The sequence below is a fragment of the Sardina pilchardus genome, chromosome 13 (genome assembly GCF_963854185.1).
Source record: "Sardina pilchardus chromosome 13, fSarPil1.1, whole genome shotgun sequence".
Lineage (NCBI taxonomy): Eukaryota > Metazoa > Chordata > Actinopteri > Clupeiformes > Clupeidae > Sardina > Sardina pilchardus.
Window position 1 is genome coordinate 21,857,217 of NC_085006.1, and position 25,064 is coordinate 21,882,280.

At 37.5% G+C, this 25,064-nt stretch overlaps 3 protein-coding genes across 3 annotated transcripts; all 3 read left to right on the plus strand.

Moving 5' to 3' along the window:
* The first annotated feature begins 3,631 nt into the window (after positions 1-3,631).
* On the plus strand, positions 3,632-5,701 carry LOC134099189 (olfactory receptor 1D2-like). Its single transcript, XM_062551981.1, has 3 exons — positions 3,632-4,053; positions 4,399-4,519; positions 5,675-5,701. The coding sequence occupies exons 1-3, from the start codon at positions 3,632-3,634 to the stop codon at positions 5,699-5,701; spliced, it is 570 nt and encodes a 189-aa protein (XP_062407965.1).
* Positions 5,702-7,509: 1,808 nt separating this feature from the next.
* Positions 7,510-21,287, plus strand: LOC134099191 (olfactory receptor 1D2-like). The gene is made up of 2 exons (XM_062551982.1): positions 7,510-8,416; positions 21,205-21,287. The coding sequence occupies exons 1-2, from the start codon at positions 7,510-7,512 to the stop codon at positions 21,285-21,287; spliced, it is 990 nt and encodes a 329-aa protein (XP_062407966.1).
* Positions 21,288-21,551: 264 nt separating this feature from the next.
* LOC134099192 (olfactory receptor 52L1-like) lies at positions 21,552-22,451 on the plus strand. Its single transcript, XM_062551983.1, has one exon. The coding sequence runs from the start codon at positions 21,552-21,554 to the stop codon at positions 22,449-22,451; it is 900 nt and encodes a 299-aa protein (XP_062407967.1).
* Positions 22,452-25,064: the final 2,613 nt, after the last annotated feature.

Sequence of the window (25,064 nt, forward strand, 5' to 3'; positions counted from 1 at the left end):
CGTAACTGCTAGAAATCATTAGCTAAGTTAGCTAATCAACATTTTAACATGAATAGAAATCATTAGTTAAGTTAGAACTGGAATGTTTCAGCTTTAAACTGTCTACCTTCACACTATCAACTCTCTGTAAACTACGCAACCACCATGTTTACCCTAGCTACACCTTAGTAACCATATCTACATTATCTATCTTTTTTTGCATTTTCATGCACTGGTAATTCCTTGGAATTGCATTTCTAGTTATTAATCTTCTTCTAACGCACGCAATTCAGCTTGAACCGTTTAACATAGAAACTTCATTCAAACTTTGTTGCGTAGGTCTCGCTTATGCCATGTGTGCTTTGTATTTTTCAACTTTGTAACTTTTATACTTTTTAAACTATGAATTAAAAAACGATTTCCCCATAGATTTAACATTGAGCTATTTCCCCATAGACTTAACATTGCTCATTGTGACATCACGGCAGCAATTAGAATCTTAGGCCAGGTGGCCGGCCACCTGGGCACCAACTGTCAGTTTCTCTGGCTTTAACCATACAATCTCTCTGAAGACTACATATTCTGTTCCCCTGTATCCTCTGCGCACAACAGTATCAAAATAAGTTCTCCTAATTCCATCCAACTTTATATCCATTCATCTTCTTCAAACCATTCACTCATCCACCCATTCTAAACAGTCTGCCTATCAACATCAATAAGACGCTCTACATTCAACTTTTAAACAATCTACTCTGTCTCAGGCTGGCTCTCTTAAGACTAGCCAGTTAAATTGATTACACCTGTATCTGTATCCACTACTCTCAGTAGAAAGCTGTGTCTCTCCATTCTACAAGAATATAAGGCACATTCCATCCAACATTCTATCCATTCATCTTCTTCAGACCATTCACTCATCCACCCATTAAACTGTCTATCAACATCTATTAAACAATCTGTCTATCAACATCCATTAAACTCTCTGTCTATCAACATTAATTCGACTATCTACATTCAACTTTTAAATTATTTACTCTGTCTCAGACTAGCCAGTTAAATTGATTACACCTGTATCAACTACTCTCAGAGAGCTGTATCAGTGTCTCTCTTAACAAGAATATAAGGCACATTCCATCCAACCTTCTATCCATTCATCTTCTTCAGGCCATTCACTCATCCACCCATTAAACTGACAATCAATATCTATTAAACAATCTGCCTATCAACATCCATTAAACATTCTGTCTATCAACTTTAAGCATACAATCTCATTAAGACTACAGATCCTGTTTCACTACTTCCTCTGTCCACAACTGTTTCAAAATAAAGGTCCTCACTGCAATAATACATTATTAAATCATTTAACCACTGAAACTACTCAACTATTGAACTGTTCAACCATTCCAACTGTCAGTTATCATCCACTATGCCTCCAGTCAACTACATGAAACCTCCATGTGCCTAGCAACCAACATAGCAACCATTAAAATTAAGTGTTTATGGCCGTTTCCATAGCAACCAACATGATTATACTGCAGTAACTTCTTGTTTCCTGATAGTGGCCACCATGGATACCCTAGCAACAAATGTTTCAAAATAAAAGTCCTCACTAGCAAGTTAGCATGGTTAGCATTGTTAGCATAGTTAGCATTTTTAGCATAACTGCAAAAAATCATCAACTAAGTTAGCTAATCAACCTGGTTAGCATTGTTAGCAAATTTAGCATAGTTAGCATTTTTAGCATTACTGCTAGAAATCATCGGTTAAGTTAGCTAATCAACCTGGTTAGCATTGTTAGTAAAGTTAGCATTGCTAGCATAATAAGCATTTTTAGCGTAACTGCTAGAAATCATTACCTAAGTTAGCTAATCAACATTTTAACATGAATAGAAATCATTAGTTACGTTAGAGCTGGAATGTTTCATCTTTAGACTGTCTACCTTCACACTATCAACTCTCTGTAAACTATGCAACCACCATGTTTACCCTAGCTACACCTTAGTAACCATATCTACATTATCTATCTATTTTTGCATTTTCATGCACTGGTAATTCCTTGGAATTGCATTTCTAGTTCTTCTTCTAACGCACGCAAATCAGCTAGAACCGTTTAACGTAGAAACTTCATTCAAACTGCGTTACGTAGGTCTTACTTAGGACAGGTGTGCTATGACTTTTCAACTTTGTAACTTTTATACTTTTTAAACTATTAGTTAAAAACTATTACAATTCCCCCCATAGACTTAACATTGCTCATTATGACATCACGGCAGCAATTAGAATCTTACGCCAGGTGGCCGGCCACCTGGGCACCAACTGTCAGTTTCTCTGGCTTTAAGCATACAATCTCTCTGAAGACTACACATATCCTGTTCACTGTTTCCTCTGTCCACAACTGTTTCAAAATAAAAGTCCTCAGTGCAATAATACACCATTAAATCATTTAACCATTGAAACTACTCAACTATTGAACTGTTCAACCATTCCAACTGTCAGTTATCATCAACTATGCCTCCAGTCAACTACATGAAACCTCCATGTACCTAGCAACCAACATAGCAACCATTAAAATTAAGCGTTTATGACCGTTTCCATAGCAACCAACATGATTATACTGCAGTAACTTCTTGTTTCCTGATAGTGGCCACCATGGATACCCTAGCAACAAATGTTTCAAAATAAAAGTCCTCACTAGCAAGTTATCTAGTTAGCATGGTTAGCATTGTTAGCATAGCTAGCATTTTTAGCATAACTGCAAAAAATCATCAACTAAGTTAGCTAATCAACCTGGTTAGCATTATTAGCAAATCTAGCATTGTTAGCATAGTTAGCATTTTTAGCGTTACTGTTAGAAATCATCGGTTAAGTTAGCTAATCAACCTGGTTAGCATTGTTAGTAAAATTAGCATTGCTAGTATAATTAACATTTTTAGCACAACTGCTAGAAATCATTAGCTAAGTTAGCTAATCAACATTTTAACATGAATAGAAATCATTAGTTAAGTTAGAACTGGAATGTTTCAGCTTTAAACTGTCTACCCTCACACTATCAACTCTCTGTAAACTATGCAACCACCATGTTTATCCTAGCTACACCTTAGTAACCATATCTACATTATCTATCTTTTTTGCATTGTCATGCACTGGTAATTCCTTGGAATTGCATTTCTAGTTATTATTATTATTATTATTATTATTATTATTATTGAGCTGCTGTTGTTGAGACACTGTGAACTTCCATTGCAGCCCAGCTGTAAGTGTTTGCAGCTTGTCATGACTATGAGAATGAGCTCTGTGGTGTTGAAATGTCACTGATTCTACTACTCTGTGAGGGCAGTTTAGATATCTCATTAGTGTACTGTAGCATTTCCCTGCGTTCATCCATGGAAATCAAAACATCATAGAGGTCCCTAAGGTGGAAGTTAAGGTATAAATGAGCTATCTAGTGCTTGTGTTCCCAGTACAACAAAAGATAGACAGAGTATGAAGATTCAGTTTCAAACAATAATATACTTTTAATTCACTTAACGCTTTATGTAATACTAAATGTGATATTTGATTTGGTATATATTTGTGGGTCGATGTGTTTAAATGGTGCTTCATGATGTTTCAATTTGCTGTAGCATTACAGTACATGTGAAATATTCCTTAAATAATGGGAAATATCTCTACTTTTAAGTTCTTTATTCTTTCTGGGCTGCAGGACTCAGGAATTTACAAACATTTGTACTTCTTTTTGGTGTTTGTTCTTTACGTTCTCATAATTATAGGCAACGTAACTTTGATCATTATTGTGACAGTGGATAAAAGCCTCCATGAGCCCATGTACATTTTCATCTGTAATCTTTGTGCAAATGGACTCTACGGAACTGTTGGCTTTTACCCTAAACTTTTACTGGACTTGCAATCTGATGTTCACATGATAAGCTACAATTGGTGCATGATTCAAACTTATGTCATTTACAGCTCTGCGATGTGTGAAATTTCAGTTTTAACAGTGATGTCTTATGATCGTTATGTGGCTATTTGCAGACCACTGCAATACCACAGCATTGTGACTCCACGTGCTGTGTTAAAGTTGCTTGTATTAGCCTGGACTTATCCACTCTTGTCAGGAGCAATAGTTATTCTGCTTACTTCTAGAATACCTATTTGTGGAACTTATATCCATAAATTATTCTGTGACAATCCTTCAATAATAATGTTGGGATGTTATCGAGCCATAGCCAACCAGGTATGGAGTATGACGGCAGTTGCCATTTATCTTTCACAGTTAGTCTTCATTTTAATTTCTTATGCCCATATTGTCCATGTTTGTATATCATCTAATGAGAGTAGAACAAAGTTCAGTAAAACGTGTGTTCCTCATATTGTGATTTTGGTCATTTATATTATGACTTCAATGTTTGATGTATTTTACAGCTGGGATGGTTCAGTAAATCTTCCAATAGGTGTGCGTAATGCATTGGCTGTACAATTTCTGATTTTTCCTCCACTGTTGGACCCATTGATCTATGGCCTCCAACTTCCACAGATTCGAAAGGTACTACGCGGTCAAAGTTGTAAACACAAAATGACATGTCATCTTAGAAGAAATTGATGATTGATTGTTGTATGATGAACCATGTACTGCTTTGGATATCTTGATCTTAAATTAAATTAAATTAAAATAAATTCAAAAGCATCTTTATTAATGGCATTGACTCACTGTGACCACAACTCATATACTGTTTATATATATATAACTGTTGTTTGCATGTGTGTAGGATCATTATGACACCCTTTGAATGCAAGCTAAGTTTCAGCCACACACACACACACACACACACCCATGCACACAGAGATACACACACACACACACACACACATATATATATAATATATATTATATAATATACAAATATTTCCTTTAAGAATTGGTATATCGGGTTATTAGCTTCACTGCTTGCTTCAATAGCTCAGCTGTGTTTATTCCATGTCTATTTATTCATCTCCCTCTCTAAAAAAAGTAAAAGATTCTTGAGCGCTAGATGGGTGCTCTGAAATCATTGGTAGGTATTGTACTACTCATTATATTTTAAGTCATGGAAATTCAACACGTGATTCGCCTCTCTCATATCAGTGCTATTATTGCAGACCTACAGTACAGTATCTGTCAGTTGTTTCTGAGGGCAGGCTTTATCTCGCTTAAAGAGTCACTTCACCCCATAACTCCACCCACTTCACATTTCTGAAAACGGCTTTCAAAATGGGCGAGACGTTCTGAAATTTGGAGAGAGAGTGCAGCACTGCTGCAACCAATCAACCATGGTGATTTCGTGTCAATCTGGAAATGAGTGCTGCAGACATGGCTTATCACAGGTAGGCTAATCAGGGCAGCTGGTGTTGGGGCGTTTCAGTCCTAATTTGTAACGACCCAGTGACGTAGTGTCGGACTAGAAGTGCAGGACAACTTCAGCATTCCAATAGTATTTTGGACCAACATGCCATGGCATGTTTTCAAACGGTAGTATGCGCGAGAGAGCAATATCTCCAATACAAAATCAGACGAAATGTTACTTTTGTCGAGAAACACGATTTTTGTCAATATTAACCCTGGTAATAGTACAGTTCACCACTTATGAGTATTTTCAATCAATCAACAGCTCAAAAAACCTATTTTAGGGTGCAGTGACCCTTTAAGACTGGCGTCCACCAGACACTGCGTTCAGCGGTGTGGGCTTGACCCGCAGGATTTTGGAACGGCAGACATTTCTGGTGGGCTTTGCTCTGCTAAAAGCGATAGAGTTCTGTTTTTTTTTTTTTTTTTTTGTGGCGTGTTGTGTATACTGTACTGTACTGTCCGGTGGGCGCCGGCCTTCACTTTCACGCATGGCCTGTCTGCAGCAGCGATATGAGGAAAAGAAGAAAATTCTTGGCTAACAAAGCACATGCCTCGTGCTACACAAATGTGTATCCCTGACTATAGACTCAATGTGAAGCAGCAAATTGTTAGGTTAAAATAATCAAAAATTAAATAATCTGCACTGAATGCGATGGGGTATTTATATTTGCCTAATAGTTTGATGTTGTCTTGGAAAGTTGTCGTTCAGAAGTCATTTCAGTTAGCATTGTATTTTCCATCTGTCGCTGATGGTTAGACATGACATTCTCAGGGAACCTATAGGCATATATTATTTTAATCTGTAAAAGTGTCAGATGCAGCCATAGGCTTCTTAAATTCTGCTTACTGCATGTTTATTAAAATACAATATAATAATATTCAATATTCATTATTGGATGCATAATAGAGGTATAGTGTAGTGGGGTGGTGGTATGGTGTAGTGGGGTGGTGGTAGGCCTATGGTGTAGTTGGGTGGGGGTATGGTGTAATGGTGTTACCGACAGGCTGGGGTGGGGGGTTGTGTGAGATATTGTTGCTTTTTTTTTTATCTAACTTTTATCTAACTGCTTCTATATGTTCACAGTTAAAGACCTTTGGTTTTTGTTCAATAATGTTATATTTATGAATATTTTGCTTCTATAATTTTGTCAGTTGGAAAGAGCTCATCAAGAGCTTTCAGGTGATATGTATAACTCAATTTTGACCAAAATGTCTCTTACGCCCCTTTGGTTCTCAGCCCTCGATTTCTGATATCAATAATGTTTCTAAGACGCAAAAACAGTCTGGTATGGGAGTTCTGACAGTCACACTAAAAGCAAATAGAGCGAGTTGTCAGCAAGGCCTCACACATAACTGGGTGTGACCTCCCTGCAGTTCACGCTCTGTACTCGGAACGCACCTTAAACCACATCGTCATTGTTATTTCTTATTGCCATTCTCCTTAATGTAGCCTTATGGACATTGTTTATATTTGCTTTTGTCATAATGTAGTCTGACCAGTGTTTTAAACTGTTCATTGTTAAATGAATTATTGTATTGCTTTTATTTCTTTGTCACTTTGGACCAGAATCATAAAAGATCCCTCTCACCCAAACCATCACTTTTTCCAGCTTCTCTCCTCGGGACAACGTTACAGACTTTTTTTTTTAGATCGTTATTTATTTATTTATTTCATTATTATTATTATTATTATTATTATTATTGATCTGCTGTTGTTGAGACACTGTGAACTTCCATTGCAGCCCAGCTGTAAGTGTTTGCAGCTTGTCATGACTATGAGAATGAGCTCTGTGGTGTTGAAATGTCACTGATTCTACTACTCTGTGAGGGCAGTTTAGATATCTCATTACTGTACTGTAGCATTTCCCTGCGTTCATCCATGGAAATCAAAACATCATAGAGGTCCCTAAGGTGGAAGTTAAGGTATAAATGAGCTACTAGTGCTTGTGTTCCCAGTACAACAAAAGATAGACAGAGTATGAAGATTCAGTTTCAAACAATAATATACTTTTAATTCACTTAACACTTTATGTAATACTAAATGTGATATTTGATTTGGTATTTATTTGTGGGTCGATGTGTTTAAATGGTGCTTCATGATGTTTCAATTTGCTGTAGCGTTACAGTACATGTGAAATATTCCTGAAATAATGGGAAACAACTCTACTTTTAAGTTCTTTATTCTTTCTGGGCTGCAGGACTCAGGAGTTTACAAACATTTGTACTTCTTTTTGGTGTTTGTCCTTTACATTCTCATAATTATAGGCAACGTAACTTTGATCATTATTGTGACAGTGGATAAAAGCCTCCATGAGCCCATGTACATTTTCATCTGTAATCTCTGTGCAAATGGACTCTACGGAACTGTTGGCTTTTACCCTAAACTTTTACTGGACTTGCAATCTGATGTTCACATGATAAGCTACAGATGGTGCATGATTCAAACGTATGTCATTTACAGCTCTGCACTGTGTGAAATTTCAGTTTTAACAGTGATGTCTTATGATCGTTATGTGGCTATTTGCAGACCACTGCAATACCACAGCATTGTGACTCCACGTGCTGTGTTAAAGTTGCTTGTATTAGCCTGGACTTATCCACTCTTGTCAGGAGCAATAGTTATCCTGTTTACTTCTAGAATACCTATTTGTGGAACTTATATCCATAAATTATTCTGTGACAATCCTTCAATAATAATGTTGGGATGTTATCGAGCCATAGCCAACCAGGTATTGAGTATGGTCGCAGTTGCCATTTATCTTTCACAGTTAGTCTTCATTTTAATTTCTTATGCCCATATTGTCCATGTTTGTATATCATCTAATGAGAGTAGAACAAAGTTCAGTAAAACGTGTGTTCCTCATATTGTGATTTTGGTCATTTATATTATGACTTCATTGTTTGATGTATTTTACAGCTGGGATGGTTCAGTAAATCTTCCAATTGGTGTGCGTAATGCATTGGCTATACAATTTCTGATTCTTCCTCCACTGTTGGACCCATTGATCTATGGCCTCCAACTTCCACAGATTCGAAAGGTACTACGCGGACAAAGTTGTAAACACAAAATGACATGTCATCTTAAGGCTGGCTTACATTGTACGATTTTGGTCTGTTTTAACAGTCGGCGACTAAATTTCCAAAATCGGGAGGAAATCATGGGAGTTGTAGTGGAATCGCGGCGTGCTCCTGTCAACTAAATCGTTTAGTGCAAGGTGCCAAAGCGGTTTTAAGTCCGTCAGAGGCAGTCTTTTTCTAGGTCTTCCGTTACGACAATATTGATATTATCGGAAGTCTTTTCAGTCGTGGCTCAGGCAAATAGTGACGTGAACATTAAAGACCAATAGTGACCTCGCTCCTACACGAACTAGGAAGGGGCAAAATAGGCAACAGCTGTAGCTTCTATGATTTTTTGTTATTTCATTTCTTATAAATTATTACAGTGCATGAAAATGCACTGTACTGTTCTTCCTAGGCTTCTTATTATTACAGTGCATGAAAATGCACTGTACTGTTCTTCCTAGGCTTCTTATTATTACAGTGCATGAAAATGCACTGTACTGTTCTTCCTAGTCTTCTTCAACTTCTTATTATTCTTCTTCTAACGCACGCAATTCAGCTTCAACCGCTTCACGTAGAAACTCCATTCAAACTATGTCGCGTAGGTCTTACTTACGCGATGTGGGCAAAGTATTTTTCAACTTTGTAACTTTTATACTTTTTAAACTATTAGTTAAAAACTATTACAATTTCCCCCATAGACTTAACATTGCTCATTATGACATCACGGCAGCAATTAGAATCTTACTCCAGCTGGTCAGCCACCTGGGCACCAACTGTCAGTTTCTCTCAGGCAATCTCTCTGAGGACTACATATTCTGTTCCCCTGTATCCTCTGTGCACAACAGTATCAAAATAAGTCCTCCTAATTCCATCCAACTTTATATCCATTCATCTTCTTCAAACCATTCACTCATCCACCCATTCTAAACAGTCTGCCTATCAACATCAATTAGACGTTCTACATTCAACTTTTAAACAATCTACTCTGTCTCAGGCTGGCTCTCTTAAGACTAGCCAGTTAAATTGATTACACCTGTATCTGTATCTACTCTCAGTAGAGAGCTGTGTCTCTCCATTCTACAAGAATATAAGGCACATTCCATTCAACATTATATCCATTCATCTTCTTCAGACCATTCACTCATCCACCCATTCTAAACAGTCTGCCTATCAACATCAATTAGACGTTCTACATTCAACTTTTAAACAATCTACTCTGTCTCAGGCTGGCTCTCTTAAGACTAGCCAGTTAAATTGATTACACCTGTATCTGTATCCACTACTCTCAGTAGAGAGCTGTGTCTCTCCATTCTACAAGAATATAAGGCACATTCCATTCAACATTCTATCCATTCATCTTCTTCAGACCATTCACTCATCCACCCATTAAACTGTCTATCAACATCTATTAAACAATCTGTCTATCAACATCCATTAAACTCTCTGTCTATCAACATTAATTAGACTATCTACATTCAACTTTTTAATTATTTACTCTGTCTCAGGCTTTAAGAGTACACTCTGGCTCTCTTAAGACTAGCCAGTTAAATTGATTACACCTGTGTCAACTACTCTCAGAGAGCTGTATCAGTGTCTCTCTTAACAAGAATATAAGGCACATTCCATCCAACCTTCTATCCATTCATCTTCTTCAGACCATTCACTCATCCACCATTAAACTGTCAATCAATATCTATTATACAATCTGCCTATCAACATCCACTAAACATTCTGTCTATCAACATTAATTAGACTATCTACATACAACTTTTAAAGTATTTACTGTGGGTCCCTCTCAAGCAGCGTTTATATGTCCTCCCTCGCTCCTCGATCCTCAATGATCTACATAAAGAAAGATAGAAGAAGGGCTAGACTATCCCATTGTTGCCGCTCCATCATTCTTTATGTAGATCAGTGAGGAGCGAGAGAGGACGCGTAAACGCTATATGAGAGGCACCTTCTGTCTCAGGCTTTAAGCATACAATCTCATTAAGACTACAGATCCTGTTAACTGTTTCCTCTGTCCACAACTGTTTCAAAATAAAAGTCCTCACTGCAATAATACACTATTAAATCATTTGACCATTGAAACTACTCAACTATTTAACTGTTCAACCATTCCAACTGTCAGTTATCATCAACTATGCCTCCAGTCAACTACATGAAACCTCCATGTACCTAGCAACCAACATAGCAACCATTAAAATTAAGTGTTTATGACCGTTTCCATAGCAACCAACATGATTATACTGCAGTAACTTCTTGTTTCCTGATAGTGGCCACCATGGATACCCTAGCAACAAATGTTTCAAAATAAAAGTCCTCACTAGCAAGTTAGCTAGTTAGCATAGTTAGCATTGTTAGCATAGTTAGCATTTTTAGCATAACTGCAAAAAATCATCAACTAAGTTAGCTAATCAACCTGGTTAGCATTGTTAGCAAATCTAGCATTGTTAGCATAGTTAGCATTTTTAGCATTACTGCTAGAAATCATCGGTTAAGTTAGCTAATCAACCTGGTTAGCATTGTTAGTAAAGTTAGCATTGCTAACATAATTAGCATTTTTAACACAACTGCTAGAAATCATTAGCTAAGTTAGCTAATCAACATTTTAACATGAATAGAAATCATTAGTTAAGTTAGAACTGGAACGTTTCATCTTTAAACTGTCTACCTTCACACCATCAACTCTCTGTAAACTATGCAACCACCATGTTTACCCTAGCTACACCTTAGTAACCATATCAACATTATCTATCTATTTTTGCATTTTCATGCACTGGTAATTCCTTGGAATTGCATTTCTAGTTAAACTTCTTCTTCTAACGCTCGCAATTCAGCTTCAACCGTTTAACGTAGAAACTTCATTCAAACTTTGTTGCGTAGGTCTTGCTTATGCCATATGTGCTTTGTATTTTTCAACTTTGTAACTTTTATACTTTTTAAACTATTAGTTAAAAACTATCACCATTTCCCCCATAGACTTAACATTGCTCATTATGACATCACGGCAGCAATTAGAATGTTACCCCAGCTGGTCAGCCACCTGGGCACCAACTGTCAGTTTCTCTCAGGCTCCTCTCTGAAGACTACATATTCTGTTACCCTGTATCCTCTGTGCACAACAGTATCAAAATAAGTCCTCCTAATTCCATCCAACTTTATATCCATTCATCTTCTTCAAACCATTCACTCATCCACCCATTCTAAACAGTCTGCCTATCAACAACATCAATTAGACGCTCTACATTGAACTTTTAAACAATCTACTCTGTCTCAGGCTGGCTCTCTTAAGACTAGCCAGTTAAATTGATTACACCTGTATCTGTATCCACTACTCTCAGTAGAGAGCTGTGTCTCTCCATTCTACAAGAATATAAGGCACATTCCATCCAACATTCTATCCATTCATCTTCTTCAGACCATTCACTCATCCACCCATTAAACTGTCTATCAACATCTATTAAACAATCTGTCTATCAACATCCATTAAACTCTCTGTCTATCAACATTAATTAGACTATCTACATTCAACTTTTAAATTATTTACTCTGTCTCAGGCTTTAAGAGTACTCTGGCTCTCTTAAGACTAGCCAGTTAAATTGATTACACCTGTGTCAACTACTCTCAGAGAGCTGTATCAGTGTCTCTCTTGACAAGAATATAAGGCACATTCCATCCAACCTTCTATCCATTCATCTTCTTCAGACCATTCACTCATCCACCCATTAAACTGTCAATCAATATAAAACAATCTGCCTATCAACATCCATTAAACATTCTATCTATCAACATTAATTAGACTATCTACATACAACTTTTAAAGTATTTACTGTGGGTCCCTCTCAAGCAGCGTTTATATGTCCTCCCTCGCTCCTCGATCCTCAATGATCTACATAAAGAAAGATAGAAGAAGGGCTAGACTATCCCATTGTTGCCGCTCCATCATTCTTTATGTAGATCAGTGAGGAGCGAGAGAGGACGCGTAAACGCTATGAGAGGCACCTTCTGTCTCAGGCTTTAAGCATACAATCTCATTAAGACTACAGATCCTGTTTCACTACTTCCTCTGTCCACAACTGTTTCAAAATAAAGGTCCTCACTGCAATAATACACTATTAAATCATTTAACCATTGAAACTACTCAACTATTGAACTGTTCAACCATTCCAACTGTCAGTTATCATCCACTATGCCTCCAGTCAACTACATGAAACCTCCATGTACCTAGCAACCAACATAGCAACCATTAAAATTAAGCGTTTATGACCGTTTCCATAGCAACCAACATGATTATACTGCAGTAACTTCTTGTTTCCTGATAGTGGCCACCATGGATACCCTAGCAACAAATGTTTCAAAATAAAAGTCCTCACTAGCAAGTTAGCTAGTTAGCATAGTTAGCATTGTTAACATAGTTAGCATTTTTAGCATAACTGCTAGAAATCATCGGTTAAGTTAGCTAATCAACCTGGTTAGCATTGTTAGTAAAGTTAGCATTGCTAGCATAATAAGCATTTTTAGCGTAACTGCTAGAAATCATTAGCTAAGTTAGCTAATCAACATTTTAACATGAATAGAAATCATTAGTTAAGTTAGAACTGGAATGTTTCATCTTTAAACTGTCTACCTTCACACTATCAACTCTCTGTAAACTATGCAACCACCATGTTTACCCTAGCTACACCTTAGTAACCATATCTACATTATCTATCTATTTTTGCATTTTCATGCACTGGTAATTCCTTGGAATTGCATTTCTAGTTATTAAACTTCTTCTTCTAACGCTCGCAATTCAGCTTCAACCGTTTAACGTAGAAACTTCATTCAAACTTTGTTGCGTAGGTCTTGCTTATGCCATATGTGCTTTGTATTTTTCAACTTTGTAACTTTTATACTTTTTAAACTATTAGTTAAAAACTATCACCATTTCCCCCATAGACTTAACATTGCTCATTATGACATCACGGCAGCAATTAGAATGTTACCCCAGCTGGTCAGCCACCTGGGCACCAACTGTCAGTTTCTCTCAGGCTCCTCTCTGAAGACTACATATTCTGTTCCCCTGTATCCTCTGTGCACAACAGTATCAAAATAAGTCCTCCTAATTCCATCCAACTTTATATCCATTCATCTTCTTCAAACCATTCACTCATCCACCCATTCTAAACAGTCTGCCTATCAACAACATCAATTAGACGCTCTACATTGAACTTTTAAACAATCTACTCTGTCTCAGGCTGGCTCTCTTAAGACTAGCCAGTTAAATTGATTACACCTGTATCTGTATCCACTACTCTCAGTAGAGAGCTGTGTCTCTCCATTCTACAAGAATATAAGGCACATTCCATCCAACATTCTATCCATTCATCTTCTTCAGACCATTCACTCATCCACCCATTAAACTGTCTATCAACATCTATTAAACAATCTGTCTATCAACATCCATTAAACTCTCTGTCTATCAACATTAATTAGACTATCTACATTCAACTTTTAAATTATTTACTCTGTCTCAGGCTTTAAGATACTCTGGCTCTCTTAAGACTAGCCAGTTAAATTGATTACACCTGTGTCAACTACTCTCAGCGAGCTGTATCAGTGTCTCTCTTAACAAGAATATAAGGCACATTCCATCCAACCTTCTATCCATTCATCTTCTTCAGACCATTCACTCATCCACCCATTAAACTGTCAATCAATATCTATTAAACAATCTGCCTATCAACATCCATTAAACATTCTGTCTATCAACATTGATTAGACTATCTACATACAACTTTTAAAGTATTTACTGTGGGTCCCTCTCAAGCAGCGTTTATGTCCTCCCTCGCTCCTTGATCCTCAATGATCTACATAAAGAAAGCTAGAAGAAGGGCTAGACTATCCCATTGTTGCCGCTCCATCATTCTTTATGTAGATCAGTGAGGAGCGAGAGAGGACGCGTAAACGCTATATGAGAGGCACCTTCTGTCTCAGGCTTTAAGCATACAATCTCATTAAGACTACAGATCCTGTTTCACTACTTCCTCTGTCCACAACTGTTTCAAAATAAAGGTCCTCACTGCAATAATACACTATTAAATCATTTAACCATTGAAACTACTCAACTATTGAACTGTTCAACCATTCCAACTGTCAGTTATCATCCACTATGCCTCCAGTCAACTACATGAAACCTCCATGTACCTAGCAACCAACATAGAAACCATTAAAATTAAGTGTTTATGACCGTTTCCATAGCAACCAACATGATTATACTGCAGTAACTTCTTGTTTCCTGATAGCCACCATGGATACCCTAGCAACAAATGTTTCAAAATAAAAGTCCTCACTAGCAAGTTAGGTAGTTAGCATGGTTAGCATAGTTAGCATTGTTAGCATTGTTAGCATAGTTAGCATTTTTAGTATAACTGCAAAAAATCATCAACTAAGTTAGCTAATCAACCTGGTTAGCATTGTTAGCAAATTTAGCATGGTTAGCATAGTTAGCATTTTTAGCAATACTGCTAGAAATCATCGGTTAAGTTAGCTAATCAACCTGGTTAGCATTGTTAGTAAAGTTAGCATTGCTAGCATAATAAGCATTTTAGCATAACTGCTAGAAATCATTAGCTAAGTTAGCTAATCAACATTTTAACATGAATAGAAATCATTAGTTAAGTTAGAACTGGAACGTCTCATCTTTAAAACGTCTACCTTCACACTATCAACTCTCTGTAAACTATGCAACCACCATGTTTACCCTAGCTACACCTTAGTAACCATATCTACATTATCTATCTATTTCTGCATTTTCATGCACTGGTAATTCCTTGGAATTGCATTTCTAGTTAAACTTCTTCTTCTAACGCTCGCAATTCAGCTTCAACCGTTTAACGTAGAAACTTCATTCAAACTTTGTTGCGTAGGTCTTGCTTATGCCATATGTGCTTTGTATTTTTCAACTTTGTAACTTTTATACTTTTTAAACTATTAGTTAAAAACTATCACCATTTCCCCCATAGACTTAACATTGCTCATTATGACATCACGGCAGCAATTAGAATGTTACCCCAGCTGGTCAGCCACCTGGGCACCAACTGTCAGTTTCTCTCAGGCTCCTCTCTGAAGACTACATATTCTGTTCCCCTGTATCCTCTGTGCACAACAGTATCAAAATAAGTCCTCCTAATTCCATCCAACTTTATATCCATTCATCTTCTTCAAACCATTCACTCATCCACCCATTCTAAACAGTCTGCCTATCAACAACATCAATTAGACGCTCTACATTGAACTTTTAAACAATCTACTCTGTCTCAGGCTGGCTCTCTTAAGACTAGCCAGTTAAATTGATTACACCTGTATCTGTATCCACTACTCTCAGTAGAGAGCTGTGTCTCTCCATTCTACAAGAATATAAGGCACATTCCATCCAACATTCTATCCATTCATCTTCTTCAGACCATTCACTCATCCACCCATTAAACTGTCTATCAACATCTATTAAACAATCTGTCTATCAACATCCATTAAACTCTCTGTCTATCAACATTAATTAGACTATCTACATTCAACTTTTAAATTATTTACTCTGTCTCAGGCTTTAAGATACTCTGGCTCTCTTAAGACTAGCCAGTTAAATTGATTACACCTGTGTCAACTACTCTCAGCGAGCTGTATCAGTGTCTCTCTTAACAAGAATATAAGGCACATTCCATCCAACCTTCTATCCATTCATCTTCTTCAGACCATTCACTCATCCACCCATTAAACTGTCAATCAATATCTATTAAACAATCTGCCTATCAACATCCATTAAACATTCTGTCTATCAACATTGATTAGACTATCTACATACAACTTTTAAAGTATTTACTGTGGGTCCCTCTCAAGCAGCGTTTATGTCCTCCCTCGCTCCTTGATCCTCAATGATCTACATAAAGAAAGCTAGAAGAAGGGCTAGACTATCCCATTGTTGCCGCTCCATCATTCTTTATGTAGATCAGTGAGGAGCGAGAGAGGACGCGTAAACGCTATATGAGAGGCACCTTCTGTCTCAGGCTTTAAGCATACAATCTCATTAAGACTACAGATCCTGTTTCACTACTTCCTCTGTCCACAACTGTTTCAAAATAAAGGTCCTCACTGCAATAATACACTATTAAATCATTTAACCATTGAAACTACTCAACTATTGAACTGTTCAACCATTCCAACTGTCAGTTATCATCCACTATGCCTCCAGTCAACTACATGAAACCTCCATGTACCTAGCAACCAACATAGAAACCATTAAAATTAAGTGTTTATGACCGTTTCCATAGCAACCAACATGATTATACTGCAGTAACTTCTTGTTTCCTGATAGCCACCATGGATACCCTAGCAACAAATGTTTCAAAATAAAAGTCCTCACTAGCAAGTTAGGTAGTTAGCATGGTTAGCATAGTTAGCATTGTTAGCATTGTTAGCATAGTTAGCATTTTTAGTATAACTGCAAAAAATCATCAACTAAGTTAGCTAATCAACCTGGTTAGCATTGTTAGCAAATTTAGCATGGTTAGCATAGTTAGCATTTTTAGCAATACTGCTAGAAATCATCGGTTAAGTTAGCTAATCAACCTGGTTAGCATTGTTAGTAAAGTTAGCATTGCTAGCATAATAAGCATTTTAGCATAACTGCTAGAAATCATTAGCTAAGTTAGCTAATCAACATTTTAACATGAATAGAAATCATTAGTTAAGTTAGAACTGGAACGTCTCATCTTTAAAACGTCTACCTTCACACTATCAACTCTCTGTAAACTATGCAACCACCATGTTTACCCTAGCTACACCTTAGTAACCATATCTACATTATCTATCTATTTCTGCATTTTCATGCACTGGTAATTCCTTGGAATTGCATTTCTAGTTAAACTTCTTCTTCTAACGCTCGCAATTCAGCTTCAACCGTTTAACGTAGAAACTTCATTCAAACTTTGTTGCGTAGGTCTTGCTTATGCCATATGTGCTTTGTATTTTTCAACTTTGTAACTTTTATACTTTTTAAACTATTAGTTAAAAACTATCACCATTTCCCCCATAGACTTAACATTGCTCATTATGACATCACGGCAGCAATTAGAATGTTACCCCAGCTGGTCAGCCACCTGGGCACCAACTGTCAGTTTCTCTCAGGCTCCTCTCTGAAGACTACATATTCTGTTCCCCTGTATCCTCTGTGCACAACAGTATCAAAATAAGTCCTCCTAATTCCATCCAACTTTATATCCATTCATCTTCTTCAAACCATTCACTCATCCACCCATTCTAAACAGTCTGCCTATCAACAACATCAATTAGACGCTCTACATTGAACTTTTAAACAATCTACTCTGTCTCAGGCTGGCTCTCTTAAGACTAGCCAGTTAAATTGATTACACCTGTATCTGTATCCACTACTCTCAGTAGAGAGCTGTGTCTCTCCATTCTACAAGAATATAAGGCACATTCCATCCAACATTCTATCCATTCATCTTCTTCAGACCATTCACTCATCCACCCATTAAACTGTCTATCAACATCTATTAAACAATCTGTCTATCAACATCCATTAAACTCTCTGTCTATCAACATTAATTAGACTATCTACATTCAACTTTTAAATTATTTACTCTGTCTCATTTTTTAAGAGTACTCTGGCTCTCTTAAGACTAGCCAGTTAAATTGATTACACCTGTGTCAACTACTCTCAGAGAGCTGTATCAGTGTCTCTCTTAACAAGAATATAAGGCACATTCCATCCAACCTTCTATCCATTCATCTTCTTCAGACCATTCACTCATCCACCCATTAAACTGTCAATCAATATAAAACAATCTGCCTATCAACATCCATTAAACATTCTATCTATCAACATTAATTAGACTATCTACATACAACTTTTAAAGTATTTACTGTGGGTCCCTCTCAAGCAGCGTTTATATGTCCTCCCTCGCTCCTCGATCCTCAATGATCTACATAAAGAAAGATAGAAGAAGGGCTAGACTATCCCATTGTTGCCGCTCCATCATTCTTTATGTAGATCAGTGAGGAGCGAGAGAGGACGCGTAAACGCTATGAGAGGCACCTTCTGTCTCAGGCTTTAAGCATACAATCTCATTAAGACTACAGATCCTGTTTCACTACTTCCTCTGTCCACAACTGTTTCAAAATAAAGGTCCTCACTGCAATAATACACTATTAAATCATTTAACCATTGAAACTACTCAACTATTGAACTGTTCAACCATTCCAACTGTCAGTTATCATCCACTATGCCTCCAGTCAACTACATGAAACCTCCATGTACCTAGCAACCAACATAGCAACCATTAAAATTAAGCGTTTATGACCGTTTCCATAGCAACCAACATGATTATACTGCAGTAACTTCTTGTTTCCTGATAGTGGCCACCATGGATACCCTAGCAACAAATGTTTCAAAATAAAAGTCCTCACTAGCAAGTTAGCTAGTTAGCATAGTTAGCATTGTTAACATAGTTAGCATTTTTAGCATAACTGCTAGAAATCATCGGTTAAGTTAGCTAATCAACCTGGTTAGCATTGTTAGTAAAGTTAGCATTGCTAGCATAATAAGCATTTTTAGCGTAACTGCTAGAAATCATTAGCTAAGTTAGCTAATCGACATTTTAACATGAATAGAAATCATTAGTTAAGTTAGAACTGGAATGTTTCATCTTTAAACTGTCTACCTTCACACTATCAACTCTCTGTAAACTATGCAACCACCATGTTTACCCTAGCTACACCTTAGTAACCATATCTACATTATCTATCTATTTTTGCATTTTCATGCACTGGTAATTCCTTGGAATTGCATTTCTAGTTAGTCTAATTATTCTACGTGACAGAACATATCTGTTAGGGATGTCACACATGAAACAATGCTGCAGAAACGCGAAAAAATGACTTTGATATGAGTAGGCTATCATGTGAGTTCCTGTTAATGATGACATATAGCCTAGTGCACAGTGGAAATAATTTGAAGGAATCTAGCAGCAGTCTTGTAAATAGTGACCCACAGTCTTTGCAAAATCCTAATCTGAGACTGGCCTGTGACTAGACTGTGACTAGAAACTCAATACATTGTCTTTAGATGTGAGAGGGTCTGAGACAGTAGGCTAGTCTTTCAAAAATCTTTTCCAAATCCTTGCAAAGTCTGTTAATGTAAGGTAGGCTTTAGAAGAAATTGATGATTGATTGTTGTATGATGAACCATGTACTGCTTTGGATATCTTGATTTTTAAATTAAATTTAATTAAATTCAAAAGTATCTTTATTAATGGCATTGACTCACTGTGACTACAACTCACATACGTAACTATTGTTTGCATGTGTGTAGGATCATTATGACACCCTTTGAATGCAAGCTAAGTTTCAGCCACACACACACACACACACACACCCATGCATAAACACACACACACATAAAGAAAAACACACACATGCATGCAAAAACGCACCCATGCACACAGAGATACATATACAAATACAAATATATACAAATATTTCCTTTAAGAATTGGTGTACATCGGGCTATTAGCTTCACTGCTTGCTTGAATAGCTCAGCTGTGTTTATTCAATCTATTGAATCCATCTTCCTCTCTAAAAAAAGTAAAAGATTCTTGAACGCTATGGGTGCTCTGAAATCATTGGTAGGTATTTTGTACTATTCATCATTATAAGTCATGGAAATTCAACACGTGATTCGCCTCTCTCATATCAGTGCTATTATTGCAGACCTACAGTATCTGTCAGTTGTTTCTGAGGGCAGGCTTTATATGGCGTCCACCACACACCGCGTTCAGCGGTGTGGGCTTGACCCGCAGGATTTTGGAACGGCAGACATTTCTGGTGGGCTTTGCTCTGTTAGAAACAATAGAGTTCTATTTTCTTTTCTTGGCGTGTTGCGTATACTGTACTCCACTGTCCGGTGGGCGCCGGCCTTCACTTTCACGCATGGCCTGTCTGCAGCAGCGATATGAGGAAAAGAAGAAAATTCTTGGCTAACAAAGCACATGCCTCGTGCTACACAAAAGTGTATCCCTGACTATAGACTCAATGTGAAGCAGCAAATTGTTAGGTTAAAATAATCAAAAATAAAATAATCTGCACTGAATGCGATGGGGTAGGCCTATTTAATATTTACCTAATAGTTTGATGTTGTCTTGGAAAGTTGTCGTTCAGAAGTTATTTCAGTTAGCATTATATTTTCCATCTGTCGCTGATGGTTAGACATGCCATTCTTAGGGAACCTATAGGCCTATATTATTTTAATCTGAAAAAGTGTCAGATGCATGCAGCCATCTACTTAAATTTAAGCAATACGCCCTGAGAGGCCGTGGGTTATACTGTATAATCGAACAGCTAAGGGGCGTTGTTAGGCACGACGCGAAGCGGATAACAGCTATAACAGTATAATATTCAATATTATTGGGGGGGGGGGGGTGCAACAGATGTGTGTGCAACAGATCAAAAAACGGAAATCTATGCTTCCGTGTCATCCTTGTGGGGCTACATGCCCACCAAGTTTTGCATAGCCTGGTCTTTCAGTGTGGCAGGAATCATTAACATAAATTGCTGAATGACATGCCTACACCATCAAAATGATCTTCTGGATGATAGAAACACTACATCACTATACTCAGAAAAACATATCTCCATATTATGCCTTCAAGTGATCACCATTAAAAAATATTATTTGATTACACATGTACTGTACCCCTTTACACATGTACGGTTTTCTCTCCAAGATCGTGTGGAGCAGCTCTGTACGCAGGGGAGCTTCCCCTCCACTACAAACAAGGCCAAATATAATATAAAGGAGGAGCACTGAGCAGTGAGGCTCTCAGTGAGAGGCCATTGCAGACATCACCACACAGAAGGAGAAGATTGTGAAATTATGATCTAAGCACAACATGTAAATCATAACAAGCATTTCCTGGATGGCTATATTCAAGTTTCAATAATGCCTAATATCAAACAGTGTGCCTAAAATGGACTTTTAAATGGGTGCGTGTTGAATGTCTCTCAGGTGTCATATTCAGATATGAATGAATCCTCCATCAGAGATACTTTAACCTTCACAGTTTATTTGGGCATGGGCTCACCCAGATATGTATTACTTGCTGTTGTTATCTTGACATACTTTGCCACTGTGTTAGCCAATGTTACTCTCATGCTGTTGATTTTTCTAGATACATCTCTACACAAGCCTATGTATACATTTTTATTCAGTTTAATCTTGAATGGACTTATGGGAAGTACTGCTGTTTGGCCAATGGTTATGAATATATTATTGACCAACAGCCCTCTAATCTCATATGAAGGATGTCTCATCCAAGCATTTTTCATTGTAACCTATGGATCTTGCAACTTCTCTATGCTGACAGTGATGGCTTATGACAGATTTGTGTCCATATTTAAGCCTTTGCAGTACCATACCATCATGACCCCACAAAGAGTAAAGCAGCTGTTGTTTCTTGCAAATTTCAGCCCTACAGCCTTAGTGCTTTTCCAAATATGTCTATCTTCTCAACTATCTTTATGCAGATACAAAATAAATAAGTTATACTGTGATAATTTATCCATAACTAGTTTATCGTGCGGTGGTAGTCGTGCCATCAAAAATCGCATTAGCAACCTGTATGGTATAGTTTGCATTATAGTTATTGTAGCCTTGCCGATGGTTCTTATTGTATCGTCATATGTTAAAATTATAATGTTTACCTTAAAAGCTTCAAAGAATGCAAGAAAGAAAACATTTGATACCTGCTTTTCACACATTATTGTTTTTATAAATTTCTCACTGGTAACACTGTTCTCACTCATTTATAACCGCTTAAGTGCTTACTTACCAGGAGAGGTCAATATTCTCGCATCAATTAATTATATCCTTCTTCCACCATTGTTGCATCCAATCATATATGGTATAAAAACACAGGAAATTAGACAGAGGTTCTCAAGAGCCTGGAGAAAAATTGTTTTTCGCAAAGTCTGAATGTCCATTTGCCCTAGAATGTACCTATTCATCAGTATTTTCTTTCAATGTGACGTTTATGTCTGTGCTGTGTAACAAATTGCAGCTGCCTATAGGCCTATGACAAATAATCTTGAATCCAGGCTTATTAGAGCCTCTGCTGAATTAAAGACATATTTGTCCACATATGGGCAACTTAAGAAAACACCATTAAGGGAGAACGTTTAACTTCAGATAGTATCTTATGCTGAACTGAAATTTGTGTCAGAAATTCCTTGTAGCAGGCAAATTACACAGACACAACGGTCAGACAGTGTGTTTGATGATGTTTTGTCAAAACTAAAATTAGGTGGAAAGGAATTATTATGCAAGGGCGATAACAGTTGATTGTTGTGGGATATTTTCGTATAGCTATTAAGCATCCAACTGAGTGTGTGCCTGCTTTGCTGTTGTCCTAGCCTATATGCTGTAATTTGCAATGAAAAATGGTGCATTAAAATGAGTGAATATTTACTTGTATTCAATATCATTGTTGTACTAATATTATCTACTATATATACAGTATATATACAGTATATATATATAATATTATATTATTAGTAATATCTACAGTACTCCTGTGTAAGGCAGGTTTTGTTGTAATCTACTCCCGTGTCATGCAGGTTGAGATAAGTGACTTCTACATATTGGACATTTTATTTAGAAAACACCTTTAATACATAACATTTCACACATACATTCTTGACAGAGGTTATAAAGAAGAGCATTTGGAAAACTAGAATGCATTTCCCGGTGGGAAAGTGCGAAGTGTGCTTGCTCCGACGCGCCACGAGAGCGCCCCGGTAGGATAAGCGACAGCTCGCCCTCAGGTCAAAGCGCCAAAGTTTGGCCAAGACGCGAAGCTGCTTCGAGTTTGGCGACGTTGCCCTCGATTGCCGAATTCTTACACTGACCTGACAAGTTGCCTAGGTTTATCAGTGGTATGTCCCAGAGCACCTCCAATGTAAAAATGTAGATGTCATCCCAAAGACGTAAAGAGATATGAGCCAAAATGCATTTTTGCTAATTGCGACGCCCCCTAGTGGCCAAATTACAACACATTTACTGAGGCTACTTTGGATGGTGTCCATAATCATCCCGCCAAATATGGTCTCGATACCTCACAGCGTTTCCGAGATTTGACCTCACTTCCTGTTTGGACGCTTCACCATCGAATTTGATTGGCAGTCACGGGCGAACGCTTTGATGTATGAAAATGAAATGTACACCTCTAAGGTCTGTAGACCTTGTGTTGAATTAAGTATGAGTTGTTCACGTGTAGCTAGCATGAAACACGTAACCACTGAAGGAAGGAGGGAGCCTAAGGAACTAGGCATGTTTCTAGAACAAATACGAGTAATGTTAGGAGTGTCAAAGCAACCAGGCTGTTACTGGTTAACATTTCTGAATATGAAATCGATTTTGGATTGGTTGCATGGGATAAAAGCTATGCCATTTCCTGTCCAGACAGCATTCATATTCAGAAATACTGTACACCGGCAACAAAGACACACACACACACACACACACACACACACACAAACAACTCTTTCAAACAGAAACGTCAGTCCGTTACATCTGCCTCTTGTCCACAAACTACTAACTGCGATTATATTCTAATTAAAATCCTCCTTGCCTCACGCACACCGCAGACAGGGCGACCGCTCTACTTCCGGTATTTCGCCGGCTTTGGGATTGATTTACCCAGAATGCTCAGGTCAATACAAATCATCCAAAACACACCGTCAGTATGAAACATCGTGTGATCGTCTAGTTTATATACCAAATGAACACATACATTATTTAACAGTGTGTAAGTCCGTACTTGCCCCTTGGGGCCATGGCATTACTAAGATTTAACTAGTCTCAGGATGAGACACCTCGTTGCGGAGCACCCTGGACAATCACCCACATTGTAATGTTGCGGACAATCTCTGTCATCCAATGAAAGATTGGACAGTATGAGTCTTCAGTCATACCATAATGAATGTATGAAAATACATGATATAACTCCATAGTGCTGTGATAATTGCATCAATATGTTTTACAAGAATGGCCTTGATTTGATTTTTTTTTTAAAAATATCAACATTGTATCTTAAATCACTCTGAAATGTCATTTTTGCATGACCTAAGCAATTTAAGATGAGCTATTCCGAATAATAGTATACATTCACCAACACACACGTTTTTGCTAATTATAGAGCCATCGACAGACCAAATAACACCAAATTTATTGAGGGTGCTTTGGATGGGGTCTCAAGTCATCCCACCAAATATGGCTTTCATACGTCACAGCATTTCCAAGATAGGCACACTTCCTGTTTGGCGGCTTCGCTCGCTGAATTTAATTGGTTGTCACAGGCGAACGCTTGGACGTATGTAGGCGAAATCAAGGCAGTTGATCCGCCTTGGTCTGTAGATCACGCGTGCCAAGTTTCATGACGATCGGATAAACTATGCGGCCAGGGTAGCTTTACTTTGACTTTGGACAAAATTCAAAATGGAGGAAAATCCATCATGGCGGAAAATGACGTCATATAGTGCGTTGGAATCAGCTGAGTCAGAGGATTCCAATGGTATAAGTGTTATCAAA

What these genes read in the sequence shown, in the direction of transcription:
- LOC134099189 (XM_062551981.1), top strand. Translation starts at nt 3,632, where the DNA reads ATGGGAAATATCTCTACTTTTAAGTTCTTTATTCTTTCTGGGCTGCAG. An exon ending in ACTCCACGTGCTGTGTTAAA is followed by an intron (nt 4,054 to 4,398) that starts GTTGCTTGTATT and finishes TGTATTTTACAG; the next exon opens with CTGGGATGGTTCAGTAAATC. An exon ending in AACTTCCACAGATTCGAAAG is followed by an intron (nt 4,520 to 5,674) that starts GTACTACGCGGT and finishes GGCGTCCACCAG; the next exon opens with ACACTGCGTTCAGCGGTGTG.
- LOC134099191 (XM_062551982.1), top strand. Translation starts at nt 7,510, where the DNA reads ATGGGAAACAACTCTACTTTTAAGTTCTTTATTCTTTCTGGGCTGCAG. An exon ending in GGTACTACGCGGACAAAGTT is followed by an intron (nt 8,417 to 21,204) that starts GTAAACACAAAA and finishes TTTCTCTCCAAG; the next exon opens with ATCGTGTGGAGCAGCTCTGT.
- LOC134099192 (XM_062551983.1), top strand. Translation starts at nt 21,552, where the DNA reads ATGGGCTCACCCAGATATGTATTACTTGCTGTTGTTATCTTGACATAC.